General features: G+C 48.9%; 1 protein-coding gene across 1 annotated transcript; it reads left to right on the forward strand.

Annotated features, from left to right (window-relative positions):
- Positions 1 to 1,340: 1,340 nt before the first annotated feature.
- Positions 1,341 to 25,024, forward strand: LOC146356739 (vomeronasal type-2 receptor 26-like). Its single transcript, XM_084830279.1, has 4 exons — positions 1,341 to 1,402; positions 10,449 to 10,740; positions 22,492 to 22,618; positions 24,114 to 25,024. Exons 1-4 carry the CDS (start codon positions 1,341 to 1,343, stop codon positions 25,022 to 25,024), a joined length of 1,392 nt encoding a protein of 463 aa, XP_084686405.1.
- Positions 25,025 to 26,472: the final 1,448 nt, after the last annotated feature.

Genomic DNA, 26,472 nt, shown 5'->3' on the forward strand with positions numbered 1-26,472 from the left:
GGTGGCCGGTCTTCCGACCGGCTGCTGCCACCACCATTTCCAGTTAAAAAAAAAAAAAAGTGATAGGCTACGTAAAGATTTACGTAGCCTATCACGGCTAGATTTTTAAAAAACACCATGATAGGCTACGTAAATGTTTACGTAGCCTATCATGGCTGATTTAAAAACAAACAAACAAACAAAAAAAGCATGTATGCAAATGGGGGCGCCCATGGGCGCCTCCATTTGCATTCCTTATTTTGGCATGTCTTAGTCTACTTAAACATTTACGTCGCATATCACTATTACGTAGCGTCTACACTATTTGCGTTCCCCTTATTTTCGCCGTCTTAGTCTACGTAAATGTTTACGTAGACTAAGATGTGCCAAAATAAGGAACACAAATGGCGGCGCCCATGGGCTCTGCCATTTGCGTACGCACATTTTTTTTCCTTTTAAATCAGGCATGATAGGCTATGTAAACATTTATGTAGGCTATCACGGTGTTTTTTAAAAATCTAGCTGTGATAGGCTACATATATCTTTACATAGCCTATCACTTTTTTTGTTTTTTTTGTTTTTTTAACTGGAACTGGTGGCGGTGGCAGCTGATTGGAAGACCGGTCGCCGCCACCACCGCCGCACCACCGCTGGAGCCGCTGCCGCCTAGGGATGGACGAAAGGGACTTACCTTGTCCCGCAGCTTGCTTCGCGGTGGGGGGGAGGCGCTTCGCTTCTCCCTTCGAAGTTCAGGCCGGGGAGAAGTGCCCCGTCTCCCCGGCCGTGAAAGAAAAAGTGAAAAACACACACAACCCCCCCCCCCGTGATAGGCTACGTAATGATTTATGTAGCCTATCACGGCTAGATTTCCAAAGTCAGCCGTGATAGGCTACGTAAATCGTCACGTAGCCTATCACAGGTGACTTTGGAAATCTAGCCGTGATAGGCTATGTAAATCGTCACGTAGCCTATCACGGGTGTGTTTTTTTTTTTACTTTTGTGTTTTGTAATGGCGGCGGCAGCCGGTCGAGAGACTGGCCGCCACCCCTGCCCTCGCCAAACCACCGCTGAACCGCCACCAGGACCCATCCCGTAAGTCCCATCCCGGGGGGGGACGGGGGGCCAGCGGAAAATTTCCCTAACACTTTCGGGGGGCCGAATGCGTCGGCACTCGGCCTCCCAAAGATTCGGGGAGAAATTCTCTGACATCCCTACTGCCGCCAGGAAGATCTGCCCAAGGTAAGTACCATCCTGGGGGGCGGGGGGGGGCAGACCGTTCCGCCACCGATTTCGGGGGGCCGAATGCGCTGGCATTCGGCCTCCCTGAGATTCATGGCGAAATTCTCTGACATCCCTAAGTAATGGAGGATTTTTCAAGTGGAAGCAATTTCGAGGAGCCACCTTCTAGCAGCCATCTTTCCAGGTACGTCGTTATGCAGCGATGGTGGTGGAGTGGCTTTCTGCTCCTTCCCTCTCTTGTGACTGCAGTAGTTCCAGTTATGCTTTGTTTACCAGGGATTTCCCCATCATCTGCTGCCTTCCTTAGGCAAAAAGCTTTGTTGCTTTGGGGGGAAGACTTTGCAGGTGCATCAAAAGTAAACCCCCATCCAGTGCCCAGCCTGCCCTGTCATGTGCTGCAGCTGGCCAGGTTCTTTTGGAAATTGTAGTGACCTATTAGAGGACAATTGGGTTTTTGTGCCATAGCTTCGATGTACAGAAGAAAGACCCACCTTTTTCATAATCCCTGTGAGCAGACACCATTCTCCCCCGCCCCGACACAGAGCTGTCAGGTAACGTTGCTGGATGTTTTTGAGCTGCAGCTATCGTGTAGTGAAGTCGGAGTGAGCCGATGTAAAGGGAGCATGAATGGCCAGAAGAGGAAGGACGTCTTCACACAGCACAGAGTTAAACCACAGAATTTGCGACCAGAAGATGGCCACCAATGTGGGAGGGTTTAAAAGAAGCCCGATAAGCGCTGTGGTTAGAGCTTTGTTTTGTCTCCCACACTGAAGGTCAGTAATGTGAAGTTCAATTATTTTTGCATTGGAAACCATAGACAGATGTTGTTAATGTTACTTTCATTACCAGTTTGTTTGCGGCAATAAGAAAAACAAAAGAACCCCAACAAATTCTGTGGTTAGAGATTTTTGCAAGCTGCATGAGTGGTTTGTAAGGGGCCACAGAAAGGATTCAGCTTCCTCCCATGGGTAAGAAATGTAGGTTTAATGGATGAATTTTTGGTTTTGAGTTAGTTTTGATGAAGTAATGAAATGGGACGTCTTCCAGAGGTCTTGTCAATAAATAATAGCAACTGTTCCACCTACCACAGCAATTGTCCTTGTGTTTTAAGACTGAACAGGTATATGGAATTTTTTCCTCTGGCACAGGCATATGAAAGTTGATCACACACTGAAGCAGTATTTATACAAGCTTGGTTTCCCCATATTTAGAAAGGCTTTAATAATCTGCACTTTAAAATATGCTTATGGCTTATTTGGAAAGAAGTTTCCTGAAAGTTCCGTGGGCCCAACATCTCTGTCTTTGCAGGTGGAGGGTATGTGTCACCATTTGTTGTACTGCCCCTTGGACAGAGTGTGTAGAGGAAGGTAAACATCCAGTTTGTGTGTGTGACAAATTTGTCCTTGCCCAGGGATTCTGTGAGCTGGAATTGTGTTATTCAGCTGTTCCATGACACCCAGGCCCCCACTTCCACTAAATTTTGGCCATTGGGTGGCATAGAAATGAAATGAATGAATAAATAGATATTATAAAATAATTTCCCAAGAACAATATGCCATCAAGGAAATGACACCATAGCAGAAATCAGGGTAATCTTGAATCTTAGTATTGACACACAGAAACTCTTTTGTAGAGGAATCTAGATCAGGACAGCCTTTTCATCTTCTGCTTCAAAGTTTCCAAGTGTTACATCAACACAAAATATGCTATAAAAGCACAGACCACATTAAAGAAATGCAAACTGATTGTAGGAAGCAAACCACATTTCAAAAATCGCTCCGTGAGTTGTTTATGGAGCATTGCTCCGAAGTCAGGACATGGACGAGCTTTTCCAAACGGAGCAGAGAAGACAACGAGGACAGGGGCGATCGTCCTACTTGTTCCCGGGTCTGGAAGTCATCTTTATGCGATTTCTTATGAGCTCTTACATGATGCTTCAAAAAGAACGGATCGCAGGAACAGCAGTTGTTAACAATTAGTTATTAGTCTCCCCCCCCCCACAAGTCTCCTAGGATTTGCAGGAAATAAATATATACTTCATATCCTTGTCAGCCCTGGTGCCCAACACATTTCCTTAAGTTTTCAGGACAGAATTCCCTTTGCATTCTTTTCTGCAGATCCATTGTCTCACTGTTTAAAGATGAAGTGTTTTTCAGTTCTATTTTCTTCTCACAATATTTCACATAATTTTTACTCCTCTTACTCACATGTGACATAAGCAAAAGATATGAAGAGTAGCACCCGTAAGCAGCCATCTTTCTTTCAAACATCTTATCTGAATTGCAGGGATGGCATCAGGAAGGCTAAAGCTGAGAACGAGCTGAGGTTAGTGAGGGAGGTTAAAAGCAACAAAAAGGCTTTCTTCAGCTACGTGCATAGTAAAAGGCAGAGGAAAGAAATGGTTGTTCAGCTATTAAATAAGGATGGCAAAACAATAACAGATGACAAAGAAAAGGCAGAGGTGCTCAATTCCTCCTTTGGCTCAGTCTTCTCCTGAAAGAGGATCTATGACCCCCCTGGCAAAGGCGAAGTGCAGGCTGAAGGGGCAGGATTGCAGCTTGAGATCGACAGGCATATGGTCAAGGAACACCTCATTCCTTTGAATGAGTTCACATCTCCAGGGCCAGATGAACTGCATCCTAGAGTCATAAAGGAACTGGCAGAAGAACTCTCAGAACCGCTGTCTATTCTCTTTGAGAAATCATGGAGGACCGGTGAAGTGCCAGATGACTGGAGGAGGGCTAATGCTGTCCCTATCTTCAAAAAGGGTAAAAAGGAGGAACCTGGGAACTACAGACCAGTCAGTCTGACATCAATCCCTGGGAAAATTCTGGAGCAGACCATAAAGCAATCCATCTGGAAGCACCTTGCAATCAATGCCGTGATTACTCGAAGCCAAGATGGATTTGTCCAGAACAAGTCCTGCCAGACGAATCTGATCTCATTTTTTGATCAAGTCACCTCCCTTGTGGACCGTGGGAATGCTGTAGACATAATATACCTCAACTTCAGCAGAGCTTTCGACAAAGTGCCCCATGATCTCCTGATGAGCAAACTAGCTCGAAGTGGGCTAGATGAAACAACCATCCGGTGGATCCACAGTTGGCTACAGAATCGGACTCAAAGAGTGCTTCTCAATGGGACCTTCCCAAACTGGGGAGAGGTAACGAGTGGGGTACCGCAGGGCTCATCCCTGGGCCCAGTGCTCTTCAACATTTTTATTAATGACTTGGAGGAGGAGGTGCAGGGAATGCTGATCAAATTTGCAGATGACACAAAATTGGGAGGGATAGCTAATACTTTGGAAGGTATTCAGGGGACTGGAAACAAAGCCCGATGAAGAGAGACTGAAAGAACTGGGCATGTTTAGCCTTGAGAAGAGAAGACTGAGGAGAGATATGATAGCGCTCTTCAAGGACATGAAAAGTTGTCACAGAGAGGAAGGCCATGATCTCTTCTCGATCATCCCAGAGTGCAGAACACGGAATCATGGGCTCAAGTTACAGGAAGCCAGATTCTGGCTGAACATCAGGAAAAATGTCCTGACTGTTAGAGCAATATGACCATGGAGCCAATTACCCAGGGAGGCAGTGGGCTCTCCCACACTGGAGGCATTCAAGACGAGGCTGGACTAGGGATGTACGAAAGGTACTTATCTTTCCATGGATTATGCTGATGCTGGGGGGGAGACGTTCCATCCCTCCCCCCGGAATCCTGGCCAGGGGGGGAGGCGCTCCGTTCCTCCCCCCCGGAATCCTGGCCGGCCAGCTCCGCTCTGCATCCAGCCACTGGCTAGCAGGGACGCAAATGGCGGCAGCCGTGATAGGCTACGTAAGTCAGGCTGAGTTAAAAAAACAAAAACAAACGCACGTATGCAAATGGCGGCGCCCATGGTAGACGCTACGCTATTTGCGTTCCCCTTATTTTTGCCGTCTTAGTCTATGTAAATGTTTACGTAGACTAAGACATGCCAAAATAAGGAACGCAAATGGCGGCACCCATGGGCGCTGCCATTTGCGTACGCGCATTTTTGTTTTTGTTTTAACTCAGCCGTGATAGGCTACGTAAACATTTACACAGCCTATCACGGTGTTTTTTTAAAATCTAGCCGTGATTGACTACGTAAATCTTTACATAGCCTATCACTTTTTTGTTTGTTTGTTTGTTTTTTACCTGGAAATGGCGGCGGCAGAACCGCCAGAGCCGCCGCCAGAGCTGCCGCCAGAGCCACTGCCGCCAGGAAGATCCGCCTAAGGTAAGTCCCATCCCGGGGGAGCAGAGGGGTGGGGGCCATTCCGCCACCGATTTCGGGGGGCCGAATGCGCTGGCATTCGGCCTCCCCGAGATCCGTGGCGGAACTTTCGTACATCCCTAGTCTGGACAGCCATCTGTCAGGGATGCTCTGACTTGGATTCCTGCATTGAGCAGGGGGTTGGACTCGATGGCCTTGTAGGCCCCTTCCAACCCTACTATTCTATGATTCTATGAATTACATGTTGCTTTTCCTGATTGGACAGAGGGTCACATTTTTACGTTGTTTTCCCCAATTAAAATCTAAAACAATAAAATAGTTAAAACAGTGGGCTACTTTAGGGGATGCATTTTAGCCCTCAAAGGCTTTGGTAAAAAGCCATGATTTACTTGGCACTGAAATGAGACCAATGTCTGTGCCAAACGGCCTCCAAGTGGAGGGCCTCCACAACTGGGGTGCCACAGCAGAGAAGGCCCTCTCCCATGTCCCACCATACTGCCTGTCTTGCACTGGTGGGATGCAGAGGAGGGCCCCTCCAACAGATCTCGTTCCTTGGGCAGGCATACATAGGGCGAGGCGCTCCCTAAAATATCGAGGTCCCAGGCTATTTAGGGCTTAAATGTCATCACCAAAACCTTCAATTCTGACTGGAAGCGTATCGCCAGCCAATGCAATCCCTTCAAAGCTGGTGTTACATGGTTTTTATGAGGTGTTCTGGTCAGCAGTCCAGCTGCTGCATTTTGCACTAGCTGCAACTTCTGAGTCATCTCCAAGGGCAGCCCCACGTAAAGTGCATTGCAGTAGTCTAATGGGGAAGTTACCAGCGCATGTATGACTGTGGCTAGGTTATCCCTGTCCAGGAAAGGCTGTAGCTGGTGGATCAGCCGAAGCTGGCCACGAGTACCCAGGCCACAGAGTCCACCTGGGGCTCCAGCGACAGGGATGGATCTAGGAGGACCCCCAAGCTACACACCCGCTCCTTCAAGGGGAGTGCAACCCCATCCAGGACAGGTCATAGAATCATAGAATTATAGAATCATAGAATAGTAGGGTTGGAAGGGGCCTACAAGGCCATCAAGTCCAACCCCCTGCTCAATGCAGGAATCCAAGTCAGAGCATCCCCGACAAATGTCTGGCAGGACTTGTTTTTGACAAATCCATGTTGGCTACGAGTAATCACTGCACTGTTTTCAAGGTGCTTCCAGATGGATTGCTTTATGATCTGCTCCAGAATTTTCCCAGGGATTGATGTCAGATTGACTGGTCTGTAATTCCCAGGTTCCTCCTTTTTACCCTTTTTGAAGAGAGGGACAACGTTAGCCCTCCTCCAGTCATCTGGCACTTCCCCCGTCCTCCATGATTTCTCAAAGAGAATAGACAGCGGTTCTGAGAGTTCTTCTGCCAGTTCCTTTATGACTCTAGGATGCAGTTCATCTGGCCCTGGAGATGTGAACTGATTCAAAGTGATGAGGTGTTCCTTGACTTTTCAAAAGTTTCATCCTCATCTTCTCCTTGATTGGGTGGCCGGTAGTAGACTCCGACCACTAGGTTCCTTTTATTCTTTGCTCCATTTTTTTCAACCCAGATGCTCTCGATGGGGCTACCAAGCTCCTCCTCCTGTATTTCTGTGCAGAGATATGTATTTTTCACATACAGTGCAACCCCACCTCCGTTCCTGTTCCTCCTGTTCTTTCTGAACAAGTGATATCCTTCAACTGCTGTATTCCAGTCATGAGAGTCATCCCACCAAGTCTCAGTGATACTTATCAGGTCATAATTTCCCTCTTGTATTAAGAGTTCAAGTTCGTTTTGTTTATTTCCCATACTCTGGGCATTAGTATATAGACATCGAAGACCATGTGCTTCATAGTCTGGCTTTCTTCCTACATGTGTCTGAAGACTATTATTGGGCACTATCAGAGCTGTTCTCTCCATTGCAGTGCATGCGCCTATGTCCATTGTTACCCCCAACATTACATTTCCCTTCCCCGTAGGATTCAGTTTAAAGCCCTCCTGATGAAGTTCTTCATGTTGTGGTCACCTACCCAATTCCCAGACTTGGGAACCCCCAATCCACAGATCTTCCATCTTGTCAGGATTAGCTTCATTCTATTGGCCCTCATCCAGCCCGTTATAGCCTCCAGGCACTGGTCCAGCACCTTCACTGCCTCAGCTGACTCTGATGACAAGGAGAAATAGAGCTGAGTATCACCAGCATACTGCTGACACCCCGCCCCAAAACGCCTAATGACCTCCCCCAACGGCTTCATATAGATACTGAACAGCATGGGGATAGAAGAGAAGAGAGGATAAGAGAAGAGAAGAGAAGAGAAGAGAAGAGAGGAGAGGAGAGGAGAGGAGAGGAGAGGAGAGGAGAAGAGATGGGTGGGTCATTGTAAACTTAATAAAATTGAAGAGGTTTCACCAATTGCCCTGAAATTTTCCCATGCCGGAAGGAAATGACACCATAGCAGAAATCAGGGTAAATTTGAATGTTGAGATTGACACACAGAAATTCTTTTGTAAAGGAATCTGAGATCAGACAAATATTTTCATCTTCTACTTCAAAGTTTCCAAGCGATCTTTAGAGTAACACAAAATATGATATAAGAGCACAGACTGCATTTGTTGTTGTTGTTCAGTCGTTCAGTCATGTCCGACTCTTCGTGACCCCATGGACCACAGCACGTGAGGCCTTCCTGTCCTGCGCTCTCTCCCGGAGTGTGCTCAAGTTCATATTCATTGCATCCGTGATGCTATCTAGCCATCTCATCCTCTGCCGTCCCCTTCTCCTTTGGCCTTCAGTCTTTCCCAGCATCAGGGTCTTTTCCAGGGAGTTTTCTCTTTGCAGTAGGTGGCCAAAATATTTGAGCTTCAGCTTCAGTATCTGTCCTTCCAATGAGCAGTCAGGGTTGATTTCCTTTAGGATGGACTGGTTTGACCTCCTTGCAGTCCAGGGGACTATATGCCAGGACGTGATGGGGCCAGATGCCAGGATCTTAGTTTTTTTAATGTTGAGTTTCAAACCAGCTTCTGCACTCTCCTCTTTCACCCTCAACAAGAGGCTCTTTAGATCCTCTTCACTTTCTGCATTTAGGGTGGTATCGTCTGCATATTGGAGGTTGTTGATAATTCTCCCGGCAATCTTAATTCCGACCTGTGATTCATCCAACCCCGTGTTTCTCATGATGTACTCTGCATATAAATTAAATAAGCAGGGCGACAATATACAGCCTTGTCATACCCCTTTCCCAATTTTGAACCAATCGGTTGTTCCATGTCTGTTGCTTCTTGACCCTCGTACAGGTTTCTCAGGAGACAGGTAAGGTGGTCTGGTACTCCAATCACTTTAAGAAATTGCCACAGTTTGTTGTGATTCACACAATCACAAAACGCATTCCAAAAATTGCTCTGTGAATTGTTTATGGAGCACTCCTAAGACAGGTCTCACAGCTTTTTTCGGGGGGGGGGAGGCACTCCGTTTCTCCCCCCAAAATTCTTGGCGGGTGGGGAGGCATCCCGCCCCTCCCTGCCGAAATTCTGGCCGGGGGGAAGCGCCCCGTCTCCCCGGCCGTGAAAGAAAAAATAAAGTAAAAAACCCCAAAAACATGATAGGCTACGTAAAGATGTACGTAGCCTATCGCGGCTGACTTTGAGGAAAAATAAAAAGCGCATACGCAAATGGCGGCGCCCATGAGTGCCACCATTTGCATTCCTTATTTGGGCACGGGTAGTCTACGTAAAGATTTACGTAGACTACGGTGAAAATAAGGGCAAAGTAAATAGCGTTGCCCTTATTTTCGCCGTAGTCTACGTAAATCTTTATGTAGACTACCGGGACCAAATAAGGAATGCAAATGGCGGCGCCCAGGGGCGCCGCCATTTGCGTACGCGCTTTTTTTTTTTTTCAAAGTCAGCCGTGATAGGCTAGGTAAAGATTTATTTTTTATTTGCGTGCGCGCTTTTTTTTTTTCTTCAAAGTCAGACGTGATAGGCTAGGTAAAGATTTATTTTTTATTTGCGTATGCGCTTCCCCCCCCCCAAGTCACCCGTGATAGGCTACGTAACGATTAACGTAGCCTATCACGGGGGTGTGTGTGTGTGTTTTTTTACTTTTGTATTTCGCGGCCGGGGAGACAGGGCGCTTCTCCCCAGCCTATATTTCGGCCAGGCGAGGCGAGGCGCCTCCCCCCCGGCCTGAACTTCAGGGGGAGAACCGAAGCGCCTTCCCCCCACCGCGAAGCAAGCTGCGGGACCAGGTAAGTCCCTTTCGTACATCCCTAGTTATTAGTGCCCCCCCCATTCTTACCTATGATTTGCAAGAAGTATGTATATACTGAATATCCTTGTCAGCCCTGGTGCCCAACACATTTCCTTACGTTTCCAGAACAGAATACCCTTTGCATTCTTCTCTGCAGATCTGTTGTCTCACTACTTTAAACATGAAGTGTTTTTCAGTTTTGTTTGCTTCTCACAATATTTCATGTCATTTTTACTCCTTTTACTCATATGTGACATGAGCAAAAGATATGAAGAGTAGCACTCGTAAGCAGTTGTCTTTCTTTCAAGCATCTTACGTGAAACACATGTTGCTTTTCCCGGTTGGACAGAGAGTCACGTTTTGACCTTGTCTTTCCCATGTTAATTTTAGCCAGTTCAGAGGTCAGCGAAAAGTCACAGCATTTTATATGCTTTTGAAATGAAAGCTTGTGGCTTATGAGCGATGCAGAGAGCAGTATCTCCGTTTATTTCAGTTGAACATTTGCAAGGTAGTGTATTGGGCAGGCTGGTGCAAGGGTCTTGCGAGAGGGTCTGAATTTCTCTAATCTTTTTAAAAAGCCATCCAAGTTGGTGGCCATCACCACATCTGGTGGCAGCAAATTCTGTAGTTTAACTTTGAACTGTGCGAAGAAGTCCTCCCTTTTATCTGTCTCAGATATGATTATGTTATGGAAATTTCCCTTGTATATTTTTTCAGTAAAGCATTCAGTTATTACTGGAGGATCCTGTCCGTGTTCTTTGCCATTCAGGAGATCAACCAGAATCCCAGGCTCTTACCCAACATCACCCTGGGCTACAACATCCATGAGAACTACTTTGATGAACGGATGACTTCAGATGCCTCATTCAGCCTGCTCTCTGTGGGGCACGCGAATGTTCCCAACTACAAATGTGGAAGGCAGAATCACCCCGTGGCTGTCATTGAGGGATCCGACTCTGACATCTCCATCCAGATTTCAACCGTGTTGGGCATCTACAAAATCCCACAGGTGGGGATAGAGAAGAATGGGCCAGGTGCAAGCTGAGTCTAATTCCACGTTGCAACGGAGTCTAATTTCAGACAACTGAAATGGTGGGCAGTGGATGACCCAGTGAGACTGGAGATATAGTTTTGAAGAGGGTTGCAAGTGATTTGAGAGAGGTTTCCATTGGGGTGTAAAATGCCTTCAGCTCTCTGGAAAGCCTACGCCCTGTTGCGACCCGTAGGTAACCTGTGCAGTGTGTTGCTCTGCAGGGTCATTTCGAAGTACGTCCAGTTGAGTTGGCTTAGTGGTTAAGACGCTGAACTGCAGACCAGAAGGTCAGCAGGTCAGCAGTTCGAGACCTGAGTGCTGCGTGACGGAGTGAGCTCCCATCTTCAGCCCCAGCTCCTGCCAACCTAGGAGTTCGAAAGCAAGAAATTGCAAGTAGATAAACAGGTACTGCCTCGGCGGGAAAGGTAACAGCGTTCCATGCACCTCGGTGTTCAGTTATGCCGGCCACATGACCATGGAAGCGTCTTCGGACAGCTTAGAAACGGGGATGAGCACCGCACCCTAGAGTCGGACACGACTGGTTGGAGACACCTTTACCTTTACCTTTTAAGTGAGTTTAGGATTACAGCCTCAGGCATCTTCTCAGTTCATTTTATTTCAAGAGTAAAAAGGGAGTGGTGGACAAGGAGGCTTGCTGGGTCAAAAAGGGTTTCATTGAATAAACAGCGCAAAATTAAACTCTGTGGAACTCACTGCCCCAAGGTGCAGTGATGGCCACTAATTTGGACAGCTTTAAAGGGGGATTAGCACATATTTCAACTCTGACTTTAAAGAAAATACACCTTGCCTGTCTTCCTTTCCTTGCCAGGTCAGTTATACTTTTATTTCTCACCTTCTGAATGATAAAGCTCAGTCCCCTTTTTTCTCAGTTCCCGATGGTCCCCAAGGACCAAACTCAGTCATAAGGGATTGCCAGACTGGAATCCCCTGGTACCAAAGTGCAAAGGGTAAAAAGGGAGTGGTGGACAAGGGGGTTTGCTGGGTTAATGAGCATCAGGGTCAGCCTTTCAAAGCAAAGGACTTGTCTGAACAGCGCACGATTCACCTCTGTGGAACTGACTGCCACCAGGGCTGTGCAAACCTTTGGTGCTGAATCCCAATACCAAAGCAAATCGGGGCACTTCAGGGGTGCCTCCGTGCAATCCAAAGCAAATCAGACTAGCACAGAGGCGTTCTGACGCGATGCAGGTCACCGCCGAAGTGCCTCGGTCTGCCTCAGAGATTCAGAGTTATTTGGTGCCTTCTGATTAGCCCAGGGGTGGCAGGAAATACTGGTGGGGCAAGTGAGAGGGGATGGGTAAAGATGCTGGGGCAGGTGCCAGAGGAGGAGGGGGGAGGGGAGACAGGGCGCCTCCCTTCCTGCAGCATCACTCCCAGCAGGACCACAGGGCAGGGATTCTGGGCGAAGGCAGTGCAGGCAGCGGTTGGGGCGAGATGCACCCAACCGGCCCGCCAGGATGGTGCCGCAGCGTCTGTGCAGCGTTACCTGGTGGACCCCATGGCCTCCTGGTTGTCCCGCAGCCAGGTTTGGCCAGACCTGGCTTGAGTGGCCAGGGAAGGACTCTGCTCTCCACCACCGCCGTCCCCAGCGAGAGGGCATTCATGGCAGGCGACGTGGTGACACCCCAGCGCTCCTGCTGGGACGCTGACTGAGTGGAGCCGCTGGTCTTCCCCAGAGTCAGCCTGCCCCGCCGGGATGCCCACCCTCCAGCCCTCGGGCGAGGGAGCGGCACCTCACCCGCCCCGCGGTTGCTCTTCATTTTGGCTGGCTAGTTTTTGTCTTTACTTGGGTCAGGCAGGGAATTACTATTATTATTATTATTAGCACCATCATCATCACCATCACTACCATGATCGCGATCACTTTTTGGAAGCCTCTTAGCGGGCTTGTTTTGCTTGTCTCAGGCCCAGTTCCAGTCAGAGCTCGGGCTCCTCCGTCTCAATATGCCCTCGGTGGGCCAGTTTTGCCTGCTTGTCTCCTCCAGGCCCAGTTCCAGTCTGAACTCAGGGCCCTACGTGTTTTATGGTCCCAGCGGAGACATATTTGTCCTCGCTCTACTCGAGGTCCGTCTCTTGGATGCATCTCTGCTTAGGCCGCTTTGGTTCATTGGAGCGGGGATCTTCCACTGGAGCCCCTCTTCCGTCACTGGCAGAACTGGATGGCACGGCTTCCCCAGGAGAGCTGGCAGGGTCTGTGTATTGTGCATCTGCACCCTGCTGCACCCACGGGTGTCTCTCCGCCAGCGTCTGCCAGCCTGTGCCTGCCCACTGCCCACCCGCCCACAGGAACCAGAGCTGGTTTAATGAGCTGTTCCCAGTTTCACTGTAATGCCCATGTGTACAAGTGGCTGATCTTTCAGACAAGGCTTGCAGGAGCAACCAGGTTGCCTGCCTGCCTGCCTGCCTGGTGCCCAGCGCCCTGTACTTGGTTGGAATATCCGGGCTGGGTGGCTTTGACACCACAGGCCTACTGCGTATTTGCACCCTGCTGCACCTACGGGTGTCTCTCCCCCAGCCTCCACCTGGCACATTCCCCAGCTTCACGTCCCGATGAGTAATGCAGGGAATAGTGCTACTCCCTTCCCTGCCCTTCGGCATGCAGGGAGTTCCCTTTCTGGATCTGCTTTTCCTTTGCTCTTGCTGTTTGCCCCGGGCAGTCAAGCCCGTCACCCCTCATGGTCTTCCCCTGTTACAGAATATGCCGGGCTTGGCTTTGGCTTCTTGGCAGGATTGGCTTTGGTTTGCTTCACCTTCCTGGCCCCAGCCGCTCGTCCAGAGATGCCCTGCTGGGCAAGGCATTGCCGTTCTGTTTACACACACAGGCCGCTCTTCCGTACAGAATATGCCCTGGTGGTCAAGGTATTATTTAAGCCTCTAATCTGGCCTCAGGCTGGCCCAGTCCTGACAACTATGATACACCCTCTTGGACCCACAGGTTCTCCACCAGCCTCTGTTCTCAAGTCAACCACTTCTTAGTAGTTTTCCCTCCCTCCCTCCCTCCCTCCCTCTTTCTTTCTTTCTTTCTTTCTTTCTTTCTTTCTTTCTTTCTTTCTAGATGCTTTATAAAAAAACTATATATATACACACACACACACACACACACACACACAGTAGTGATGGACACTAGGACTGTGCACTGCTTCCGCCTGAGGCCTCAATCCCAAGTTGAAGCGGGCCGCTTCGGGTCACTTTGAGCCCCTGCCGAGGCAAAGCGGAGGGGGCCTGAAGCGACCCGGAGTTCGTCAGGGGCGCTCCAAAGCATTCGGTGCGCTTTGGAGCTTCAGCCCTGCCGGCCCAGCCCCCCCACGCCTCCAGGTCCTTACCTGAGCCGCCTTCTCTGCTGCTGCCACCATTTCTTAAAAATGGCAACTCCCTGAAGAAGAGTTGCCATGTGGCCAGGCCTCAGGAGCTGGGGTGGCAGCGGGTGGCAGCGGAGATGTAAGGCCCAGGCAAGGAGCGTGGGGGCGTCAGGGGGGGACCCGAAGTGGGGTTCGTGATCCGAATCCCGAATCGGGTCGCCCCTCCCAAATCTGCACAAGCCGAATCAGGCCCACCTCCGAAGCCGCAAAGCGGCTTCTGAGTCAGATCGGGCGGTCCCTGCACAGCCCTCATGGACACTAATACACATGTCTTTAAAGCGGTGTCAACAAATACTTCAGCTCTGATCTGACACAAAATACAACCTTGATGTCCTCCTTTCCTTGCCAGGTCAGTTATACTTTTATTTCTCATCTGCTGAATGATAAAGCTCAGTTCCCCTTTTTCTACCCGATGGTCCCCAAAGACCAAACCCAGTACCAGGGGATTGCCAAAGTGCTCCTGCATTTCAGGTGGACCTTGATTGGTCTCGTGGCTTCAGACACGGACAATGGAGAGAGGTTCATGAGGACTTTGATGGCTGAGCTCACCAGGAACCGTCTTTGTGTTGTTTTCACACAAAGATTCTCCAGAATGATGAGTGCAAACCAAATGGAGATCCATCCGGCTTCATTTCAGGAATCGGGAGACGTCAATGTTTTTGTTTATTGTGCAGATACCAGCTCCTTCTTGAACGGAATGTACTTTATACAAGAGTATGGTGATTACTTTACCAACCACAGGGCTGGAACCGTCTGGATCATAACAGCTGTGTGGGACTTCACCTTGGAATTGATGACTCATATACCTTCCCCACGCATCCATGGTATATTTTCCTTCCTTATCGAGAAAAATAAAAGGAAACCATATGAAATATTTTGGCGCTTTTCTTCTCTTATCAGGCAGTTTGTTGGGAAAGCATTTGAGTGTTCATACTCAAAGCATGCGTTGTCTGTGAAAGGCTGGACAAGATGCACGGAGAAGGAGAGCCTGGAGGCCCTGCGCCCAGAGGACATGGAGATGATCCTGTCTCTTGACAGCTACGTCATTTACAACACCGTCCAGGCTGTGGCCCGTGCCTTGGATGCCGCTTCTTCCTCCAGATCCAAGAGGAGGGTGGTGGAGGGTGGAGGCAGGCTGGACGTTCAGGGGCTGCAGCCATGGCAGGTATTCCCTTTCCCATCCCGGATATCTCTGAGGAACATGGTGATCAATTGTTCACTTCCAGAATGGGTGTCTTGGAATTGGACTCCAATGACCAATGTAGTAGTGTGTGAAATGCTGTGTATTTGTGGAGCAAACCCAACTGAGAAACCCCCTGTGCTGCTCCCTCTCTGGGCCCCCAAGACCAGCCTCTGAGGATGCCGTTCAGCTGGTCTGATCCCCAGCAGTGGCTCCGCCCCTCTGTGCCTGCGCGGGCCCTTCCCTCTCCTCCCCCACGGGAGTCGGCCATCTTGCTGCCTCTGGCTGATCCTTCCTGCCTCCAGCTGGGCTGCCACTTTGGCACCTCCCCGGCTATACTATAGCACCCCCTCCCTCTGCAGGCTCCCTCTTTGGCTGCGGGAGCCTGAATAAGCAAGTGGGGACTCCGTGGGCCTTCGCCTAACTCCATCCGGCCCCTCCTTCGCCTGCGCGAGTGGGTGTGTTCCTGCAGCTTATAGGAAGGATCTGTTTTGCTGATGTGGGAGGGAGGAACAGTATTGATTACTGATTATTACAGTGGCTTTTCATACTGTGTCATCTGGCACTTTTCTCCATTGTGGGCAATTGAACTTAGCTTTCTAAAAACTCTAGATAGCAGTGGTTCTCTCTGTTTTTATATAGTGCAGAGAATAGTTGTCTGCTGGGAGCATTTTTAAAAACCCTCTGGACCATTTGATGATGCGTGGGCCAAGATATTCAGAGAACAGTCAAGCACATTCTGATCGCGTGTCTGACCGTGTATACAGTCAAACATTGAGCAGGGGCTTGGACTCGATGGCCGTGTAGGCCCCTTCCAACCCTACCATTCTACGATTCTATAAGTTCTCCTTACAACCAGATACCATCTAGAGCCAGTTCAAAACTTCACTCAGATGTAGGTCATACAGAACTCTGGTTCGTAAGAAGCCCTCTCCCAGACAAAATTCAGTCTTTTTGTCTTTTCCTCCAAAGTAGTAGCATCACAGTACTAAATACAAGGCCTCATGCATGCAGAAATTCAAACGCATGAGAACATCTAACATCGTTCGTAAACAAGGCTTCAAAGCAGAGTCAAGTACATTTGGTTGTTCTCAGTGATAATCCATATCTTAACTTACATATTTATGGTCTCCAGTGAGGCCTCTTGGTCACTCATTTGATGGCTCACCTGACCTAATGACTTAATGAGACTCGACTAATTGAAGGTCGTAAACCGAACATTGACACCTCCTGATCTGGATTCCTTTCTAAGCCATCAAGGGATCTATCTCAAATCGCCTGGTACATCTGGCAAAGCTCAGAGCTAAGACGTTTTGATCCCTCTTGGGTCAGAAGCCCGTACTGGGTGATATTAGGCCTTGGGATCCCAATTTTAATCCCAGAATTCTCTTGGAGGCATTTAATTATAGAATTTCCTAATCGAGCAGCAGGGGGAAGATCATGCAGATGTGAAAGATTTGCCTGATCTGCCACAATACTAAAAATATAATCTATATAGTGGAATCCTATATATAAGGCTCAAGAGAGCCTTACTCCCAGTTAAGTGTAAATGCTCACTTATTTGGGGATGTCCCATTACATTCCATAGAACGTATACCTGAATCGACATGTACTGTATAAGAATGCATTGTCTAACAGACAGTTCGCTGCCTTTTTATGGTGCCCAAAATGTACCCGAGGAAATCACCAGTCGGACTTTGCCTGAGGGTCAAGCCCAGGCCACGTTTGCAGAATTCTGCTTAGGATGCAAACAGAAGTTTGTGCGGAACGATAATTTCTAGAAAACAGAGAACAGAAAATAAAAGTTTAGCTGTAGCTCCACAAACTGTTAAAGCAGAAAGGGGGGCAGGGGGATTCAGGAATGAAACCAGGTGTCTTGTGAAGGGTAAGAGAAAACCAGCCCCTTGAGTGTGGAAGCAGCCCTGAGTCATGGGAGATTCCAGGGTGAACTGAGATGTTGAATGTGGGTTTCCTGTAGGGATGTACGAAACACTTACCTGGTTTCGTCCAGGGACATCCGCGGTGGGGGGGAGGTGCTCCGTCTCTCCCCCCGGAATCCTCGACCGGCCAGCTGTGCTCTGTGGCGGCTCTGCGGAGCAGTCAGCCAGGCCCAGGCCAGAGCCATCCGCAGCTGGATTTCCAGCCACGGAGGGCTCTGGGTAAAAAACAAAACAAAAAGCATACACAAATGGCGGCGGCTACGCGTGCCACCATTTGCATTCCTTATTTTTGGCCGTCTTAGTGTACGTAAATATTTACATAGACTATTACGGCAAAAATAAAGGGGAACGCAAATAGCTCCCTCTAAGCTATTTGCGTTCCAATTTGTTTTGGCTGTAATAGTATATGTAAATATTTACGTAGACTAAGACGGCCAAAAATAAGGAACGCATATGGCGGCGGCCGTAGCTGTTGCCATTTGTGTACGTGTTTGTTTGTTTTTTTAGCCTGCTGTGATAGGCTACTTGAATACTTACGTAGCCTATCACGGCCTCCTCAGGGACGCAAAAGGCGTTAGCCGTGGTAGGCTATGTATGTATTTACAGCCGCAGGGCAGCCGCCATTCACAAGTCGGTGCTGACGGGAGCAGGTAAGTGCTCCATTTCGTGCTACTTTTGTGGGGTGGGGGCTTCGTGCCCCTCAACATTCATGGGTAGGGGAGGCGGGGGCTTCGTTCTGCGATGGATTTCGGGGGGCCGAATGCACTTGCATTTGGCCTTACCAAGATCCATTGTGGAATTCTCTGACATCCCTAGTTTCCTGTGTACTAAATGCTGGTGTTCCTTCTGACATTGCAGTTTCACACTTTCCTGAGAAACCCCCAGCATTACAACGCTTCCTTCCTGGATGGAGTGTATTTGGATGAGAAGGGAGACCTGGCAGCCGACTTTGACATCGTGAACTGGGTGGTGTTTCCCAATGCATCTGCCGTTAGAGAGAAATTTGGGACGATGGAAAGGCGGGGATCCGCAGACCGGAAGCTCACCTTCAACCAGGATGCCCTTGTGTGGCCCAAGCGTCTCAACAAGGTGGGGAAAATCATCTCTTTGATCTCATCAGATAAGTTCCCATAACTGTAATATCATAGAATTATAGAATAGTAGGGTTGGAAGGGGCCTACAAGGCCATCGAGTCCAACCCCCTGCTCAATGCAGGAATCCAAGTCAGAGCATCCCTGACAGGTGGCTGTCCAGCCTCGTCTTGAAGGCCTCCAGTGTGGGAGAGCCCACCACCTCCCTAGGGAATTGGTTCCATTGTCGTATTGCTCTTACAGTCAGGAGGTTTTTCCTGATGTTCAGCTGGAATCTGGCTTCCTGTTGCTTGATTCCGTGTCCTGCACTCTGGGATGATCGAGGAGAGATCCGGGCCTTCCTCTCTGTGACAGTCTTTCGAGTACTTGAAAAGCGCTATCCTATCTCCCCTCAGTCGCCTCTTCTCAAGGCTGAACGTGCCCAGTGCTTTCTGTCTCTCTTCATGGGGCTTTGTTTCCAGTCCCCTGATCATCTTTGTTGCCCTCCTCTGAACCCTCTCCTGCTTGTCTGCATCCTTCTTAAGGTGCGGTGCCCAGAACTGGACACAGTACTCCAGATGAGGCCTAACCAGTGCTGAGTAGAGGGGAACTAGGACTTCCCGGGATTTGGAAGCTATGCTTCTATTCATGCAGCCCAAAAGAGCATTTGCCTTTTTTGCAGCCACATCACATGGTTGGCTCATATTCAGCTTGTGATCGACAACAATTCCAAGATCCTGCTCGCTTGTAGTGTTGTTGAGCCACGTATCCCCCATCTTGTAACTGTGCATTTGGTTTCTTTTTCCCAGGTGCAGAACTTGGCATTTATCCTTGTTAAATGTCGTTGTGTTGTTTTCTGCCCAGCGCTCCAGTCTATCCAGATCACTTTGAATTTTATTTCTGTCTTCCGGGGTATTAGCTATCCCACCCAATTTTGTGTCACCTGCAAATTGGATCAGCATTCCCTGCAGCTCCTACTCCAAGTCATTCATACAAATGGTGAAGAGCACTGGGCCCAAGTACTGAGCCCTGCGGGACCCCACTCATTACCTCTTTTATCTCTCTAAAAGCCCACTTTTAGCTAGTTTGCTAATCAGGATATCATGGGGCACTTTGTCAAAAGCTTTGCTGAAGTCAAGCTATATTATGTCCACAGCATTCCCACAGTCCACAAGGGAGGTGACCTGATCACAAAATGAGATCAGATTCGTCTGGCAGGATTTGTTCTTGACAAATCCATGTTGGCTTCAAGTAATCGCTGCATTGTTTTCAAGGTGCTTCCAGATGGATTGCTTTATCATCTGCGCCAGAATTTTCCCAGGGATTGATGTCAGACTGACTGGTCTGTAGTTCCCAGTTTCCTCCTTTTTTACCCTTTTTGAAGATAGGGACAACGTTAGCCCTCCTCCAGTCATCTGGCACTTCACCCGACCTCCATGATTTCTCAAAGAAAATAGACAGCGGTTCTGAGAGCTCTTCTGCCAGTTCCTTTATTACTCTAGGTTGCAGTTCATCTGGCCCTGGAGATGTGAACTCATTCCAAGTAATTAGGTGTTCCTTGACCATATGCCTATCGATCTCAAGCTGCAATCCTTTTAGCATCCCTCGCTAACCTCAGCTCGTTCTCAGCTTTAGCCTTCCTGACGCCATCCCTGCAATTCTGTGCTACCTGCCTGTACTCTTCCTTTGTTACTTGGCCTTCTTTCCACTTCCTATATATGTCCTTTTTTGTTTTCAGGTCATCCCTAAGCTTTTTGTGAAGCCACATTGGCTTCTTCTGTTGTCTGCCCCATTTTCTTCTTGTTAGACTCATTTGTACTTGTGCCTTGGGAATTTCCTTTCTTTAGGGATGTACGAAAGTGACTTACCTTTCACGGATTATGTTGATGGTGGTGGGGGGGAGGTGTTCCGCCCCTCCTCCCAGAATCCTTGAAGGTGGGGAGGCGATCCGGTTTCCGGCCGCGGAGGGCTCTGGAGGAAAAAAACAACAACCCGCGTACAAAAATGGCGGTGGCTATGGGCGCCGCCATTTGCATTCCTTATTTTTGGTCGTCTGAATCTACGTAAATATTTACGTAGACTAAGACAGCCAAAAAGAAGGAACGCAAATGGCGGTGGCCGTAGCCGCCACCATTTGCGTACGTGTTTTTTTTTTTTTTTAACAAGAGTGGAAATCCAAGCCCGGAAGATCCGCCCCAGGTAAGTCTCGTCCTGGGGGGGATCCGTGGGGGGGGCAGGGGGGGCGGGCCGTTCCGCCACGGAGTTCGGGGGGCCGAATGCACTGGCATTCGGCCTCACCAAGATCCATGGCGGAGTTCTCTGACATCCCTACCTTTTTTAAAAGCTCCCACCCATCTTGGACTCCTTTTCTCGTTAGCGTCGCTTGCCATGGGACCTTACTGATCATTGTTCTGAGTCTATTAAAATCAGCTTTCCTAAAATCTAGGGATGTACGAAAGTCACTTACCTGGTCCCGCAGCTTGCTTCGCAGTGGGGGGGAGGCACTTCGGTTCTCCCCCCAAAGTTCAGGCCGGGGGGGAGGCGCCCCGCCTTGCCTGGCTGAAATTCAGGCCGGGAGGGAGGCGCCCGGCCAAAATTCAGGCCGGGGAGAAGCGCCCCGTCTCCCTGGCCGTGAAATAAAAAAGTGAATGTAAAAACACACACACACACACACCCATGATAGGCTACATAAAAATTAACGTAGCCTATCACGGCTAGATTTCCAAAGTCAGCCATGATAGGCTATGTAAATCATTACGTAGCCTATCACGGGTGACTTAGAAAAAAAAAAAGTGCGTACGCAAATGCCGGCGCCCATGGGCACCACCATTTGCGTTCCTTATTTGGGCACGGGTAGTCTACGTAAAGATTTATGTAGACTATGGCAAAAATAAGGGTTTGCGTATGCGCTTTTTTTTTTTCCAAAGTCACCCGTGATAGGCTACGTGACGATTTACGTAGCCTATCATGGCTGACTTTGCAAATCTAGCCGTGATAGGCTACGTAAATCGTTACGTAGCCTATCAGGGTGTGTGTGTGTGTGTTTTACTTTTTTTTTTTTTTTTGCAATGGCGGCACTGGCAGCCGGTCGGGAGACCAGCCGCCGCCCCCGCCCCCGACGAAATGCCGCCGAAACGCCGCCAGGACCCGCCACCGAGAGGGACATTCGCCGAAGGTAAGTCCCATCCTGGGGGTGGGTGGGGGGCTGGCGGATAATTTCTCCAACACTTTCGGGGAGCCGAATGCGTCGGCATTCGGCCTCCCGAAGATTCGTGGAGAAATTCTCCGCCAAACCTATCTGCCACACAAGTCAGGAATTTCCTTGAGGAGCCATGTTTTGCAGAATTTGTCTCCCAACAAATATCGGGAAAATTAGAAGTCCCCCATTAGTACTACATCATCCAGTAGGATTCAGTTTAAAGTCCTCCTGATGAAGGTTTTCATGCTGTGGCCAAACACATTCTTCCCAGCCCTTGTGAGGTCCTTGAAAGGCTGTCACAGAGAGGAAGGCCAGGATCTCTTCTTGGTCATCCCAGAGTGCAGGACATGGAATTGTGGGCTCAAGTTACAGGAAGCCAGATTCCGGCTGAACATCAGGAAGAACTTCCTGACTGTTAGAGCAATACGACAATGGAGCCAATGACCTAGGGAGGCGGTGGGCTCTCCCACACTGGAGGCCTTCAAGACGAGGCTGGACAGCCATCTGTTGGGGATGCTCTCGGTTTTATTCCTGCATTGAGCAGGGGGTTGGACTCGATGGTCTCATATGCCCCCTCAACCCTACTATTCTATCAGTCTATGATTGTATGATTCATCTTGGTTACTACTCTGTTTTCATCCCACTATAAACTAAATTATAATGGGTTTTCTAAATTATTTTTTACTATGTTATTGTACATTATGGTTTACGCCTTGTCTAGAAAAGTGCCCGGCTCACTAATGGGCGGTATAGAAATGTAAGACATAAAGACCTCTTCCCATGCCAGCACTCACTCAGTGCAGACCCAGTAACAGGCCTCAAGTGACTCTGGGTCACAGGCCTTAAGTTGAACCTGTGGCTAGAGGCCATGTTTGGCCTTTTCCAACCCCATCTCTCATTTCTGCAGACGAATGAGTCCTCACACTTTTTCCTTGGTGTTCCTTGTTCCTGTGTTTAGCCCCTGCCTCATTCCAGGTGCGTGGAGAGCTGTCGCCCTGGATTCATGAAGGTGGTTAAAGAAGGAGAGCCCGTTTGCTGCTACGACTGCGCTCCCTGCGCGGAAGGGACCATCTCCAGCCAGGAAGGTGAGTGACTCCAAAGGAGAATGCAGCCCCTGGGGAGGAGGGCAGAGACACACCCAGACTTTTTCTGTGAAGGTTTTTTTTAGAGGAATCTCTGGACTTGGATCCTTTCTTGTGTTGTGTATTATCGGTGCCACAGCAGAAAGGCTCTGATAAGGCCCTTCAAGAAGCTGAGAACTCTGCTATGTTCAGTGATGTTCAGTGGTGGGTCCTTCAAACCTTTACAGAATCAAAACAGGTTGAGCAATCTTTCTGATGTTCTCAGATACCAGAAGGAAAGGATAATTTTAGATACCCTGGAAATGTCAGGAGAAATGGTGAAATCTGAGGGAGAAAGATCTGCTGAAATATAAAAAGCACACACCCCCCCGCCCCAGTGCCCAAATTGAGACTGGCAACATTTTTGTAGATCACACTTTGGAGAGGCAGAGGCAGCATGGTTGGGGAAGGTATCAGATGGGCTGTTCTAGAGCATCCTTCCCCAACCTGGTGCCCTCTAGTTGTTCTGGACTTCAATTCCCATCAGTCCCAACCAGCATGATCAATGCTTAGGAATAGTTGGCATCACAGTCCAACACATCTGGAGGACACCAGGATGGGGAAGGCTGCTTTACAAAAAAAGAGAAGTGGGTGTCCCCAAATGATTTTCCAGCAGTTTTCCACAACCCCACAGTCACCTCTGCAGAGCATCTCCTCCATCCTGTCAACATGGTTTCTCTGCTTTGGGAAGATGAGAATTTCACTTGCATTTTCTGCCTCTCTTGGGAGGAAGTTTGCATGGTGGGGCAAAAAATCCCACCTTCAAGTATAACCTGATGGGATCTGAACTAGCGGTGACCGACTGGGAAAGAGATCTTGGGGTTGTGGTGGGCAGCTCAGTGAAGATGTCAACCCAGTGTGCAGTTGCTGCGTGAACAGCAAATTCCACGTTAGGTATAGTTAGAAAAGGATTTGAGAATAAAACTGCCCATATCCTGCTCCCCCTATACAAATCTATGGTGTGACCACACTTGGAATACTATGTACGGTTCTGGTCACCACACCTAAAAAAAGAGATTGTAGAGCTGGAGAAAGTGCAGAATGGGACAACAAAAATGACCGAGGGGCTGGAGCATCTCCCCTACGAGGGAAGGTTACAACAGCTGAGACTGCTTTCTTGGAAAAAAAGGCAAGCAAGGTGAGGAATGATAGAGGTCTCCAAAATTATGAATGGTATGGAGAATGTGGGAAGGGGAACATTTTTCTTCCTCTCTCAAAATACTAGAACCCAGGGTCATCTATGTAAGCAGTGGAGGCTTAGTGGCAATTTGTAATATTTGAGTTTATTCACAAATATCCATAAAAATGTAAGAAGACCCCTGCTGGATCAGACCAAAGTCCTATCTAGTCCAGGCATTCTGTTCCCACAGGGGCCAGCCAGTTGCCACATTAGAAAGCCCACAAACAGGACACGAGTGCAACAACACCCTCCCACCCATGTTACTCCTGTTCTTTCCAGATGCGGACCATTGCAGGAAGTGTCCGGATGAGCAGCATCCAAACCAGGACCAAGATGAATGTATCCCCAAGGTTATAACCTTCCTGTCCTATGAAGAGTATCTGGGGATCATCCTGGCTTCCTTGGCCCTATTCTTGTCGTTAACCACGGGATTTGTACTGGGAATCTTCATTAAATTCCTCGAAACCCCAATAGTCAAAGCCAACAACCAGGACCTCTCCTACATTCTGCTCGTCTCCCTCCTGCTTTCTTTCTTGTTCTCCTTCTTCTTCATTGGGAGGCCAAGGAAAGCTACCTGTACCCTGCGACAAACAGCCTTCAGCATAATCTTCTCCGTTGCCATCTCTTCTCTCTTGGCCAAAACGATCACTGTGGTGCTGGCCTTCCTAGCCACAAAGCCAGGGAACAGGGTGAGGGGATGGCTGGGGAAGAGTTTGGCCAACGCCATTGTCATATCCTGTTCCAGTGTCCAAGTTGTCATCTGCACCATCTGGCTGGGCATCTCTCCCCCATTCCCAGACTCTGACATGCATTCCCAACCTAGAGAGATCGTCCTGGAGTGCAATGAAGGGTCTGTCGCCATGTTCTATGCTGCCCTTGGCTACATGGGCTTCCTGGCTGCCATCTGCTTCACGGTGGCTTTCCTAGCCAGGAAGCTGCCTGGGGCCTTCAATGAAGCCAAGCTGATCACCTTCAGCATGCTGGTCTTTTGCAGCGTTTGGGTGTCCTTTGTGCCCACCTACCTGAGCACCAAGGGGAAATACATGGTGGCCGTGCAGGTCTTCTCCATTTTGGCCTCCAGTGCTGGGTTACTGGGCTGTATCTTTCTTCCCAAGTGCTACATTATTGTACTGAGGCCTGAGCTGAATACAAAGGAGCATCTAACAACCAAAACTAAAGAGGGCATATAAGTCTGTTGAAACTGATTTGTAGGGGTGTCATTTACTAAGTGTCTGCCTAACCCCCCCATGAGTGTTTCAGATAATGTACCCTTTTAAAGGTAATATACTATTATTCTACAATTATATATTCGATTATGTAGAAAAACACACATTCTCTCTCTCTCTCTCTCTCTCTCTCTCTCTCTCTCACACACACACACACACACACACACCATGACATAAATTGGGCAATTACTGTTTAAAACAGAAGTGCTGTAGCACAAATACTGCAACTGGGTAATAAAAAAAAAGACCGTGGGGAGGGGAGTTTTAAAAACATGGCCGCTCAGGTGAATTAGACTTCTTTCTTACCAGCACACTAATACTGTACGTATGGAATATAACAGGACATATGAACACAGGAAAAGTGAAATACCTGCTGAAGTGTGGAAACTCAATTGCAATTTCACTTGTAGCTTGCAAGGGCTAAGAGCCACCGCCAGGCTCCCTGAGATGTGCGGATGCAATTTGGTTTGCTAGTTTGTCAAGATCTGGAGGGAGTGCCAGGGATGGCTTAATGGGAAAGGAAGCTGTTCCTAAAAGGAACACAAGAAAAACATCACTAACATTACTAGAGATTTTCATGTAAAAAATAAAGGGTTCCTTCAAAATTAGAGGAAAATGCTTCAAAGCTACTTCCCCAAAACTGTTTTTTTGGTTGGAATGGCAATTGGCTTTGTTAGGATACCGGTAGGACTTTATATCTTTGGAAATGGGTTGTCAAGCATGCTTTGTCCCAGCAGCCCAAGGCTCAACCCCATGAGGATGTTGGCGGTTGGTTTTCATCAGATGACTGTGAGCGGGCCTGGGGCGAAGGCACCTCAAAACCTCTTCAGTCTCTCTCCTGGTGTCGGGGTCTCTGAGAGTCTCCACGTCTCTTCTCCCCCTCCTCCCCCCCATCGCTCTCTGTCCAGCGTCTGCCAGCTCCCCCCCATCCCCCGCTTCCCCTCCTCCCTCTTCCAGGTGAATCCAATCTCAGGGATTAGCCCAGGCCTTGAGCACGTGCCGGCTGGCATCGCTCTTCCATTGGACTGCTTGCCGCTGCCCTGGCCTAGCCGCCAGCCTTGGGAGGGGCGAGGGGCACCCTGGCAACGCTGCGCTGGGCCTGCAGGGTCCTGGGTGAGAGGCGGCGATCCCTGCCGATCCCTCACAATGACAAACAACGTTCAAGAAGTATGATTGGCAATTAGCCATCACTCAGCCAAGCACTGTGCAAACCACGGATGCTACGATCATCAAGGAAGCCATTTGATTCCCTTTCTCAGCTGCTTTCCCAAAAGTTGTGCCCCATGGTATCCTGATGAGAAAACTAGCTCAAGGTGGGCTAGATGAAACAACGATCCGGTGGATCCACAGTTGGCTACAGAATGGGACTCAAAGAGTGCTTATCAATGGGACCTTCTCAAACTGGGGAGAGG

The sequence above is a fragment of the Heloderma suspectum genome, chromosome 2 (assembly GCF_057233095.1).
Source record: "Heloderma suspectum isolate Gila_16-S chromosome 2, 16-S_ref, whole genome shotgun sequence".
Taxonomy (NCBI): domain Eukaryota; kingdom Metazoa; phylum Chordata; class Lepidosauria; order Squamata; family Helodermatidae; genus Heloderma; species Heloderma suspectum.

Coding starts and splice junctions, on each gene's coding strand:
- LOC146356739 (XM_084830279.1), top strand. CDS start 1,341: ATGGAGGATTTTTCAAGTGGAAGCAATTTCGAGGAGCCACCTTCTAGC. Junction 1,403..10,448: donor TCTAGCAGCCATCTTTCCAG/GTACGTCGTTAT, acceptor ATATTTTTTCAG/TAAAGCATTCAGTTATTACT. Junction 10,741..22,491: donor GCATCTACAAAATCCCACAG/GTGGGGATAGAG, acceptor TCCTGTGTTTAG/CCCCTGCCTCATTCCAGGTG.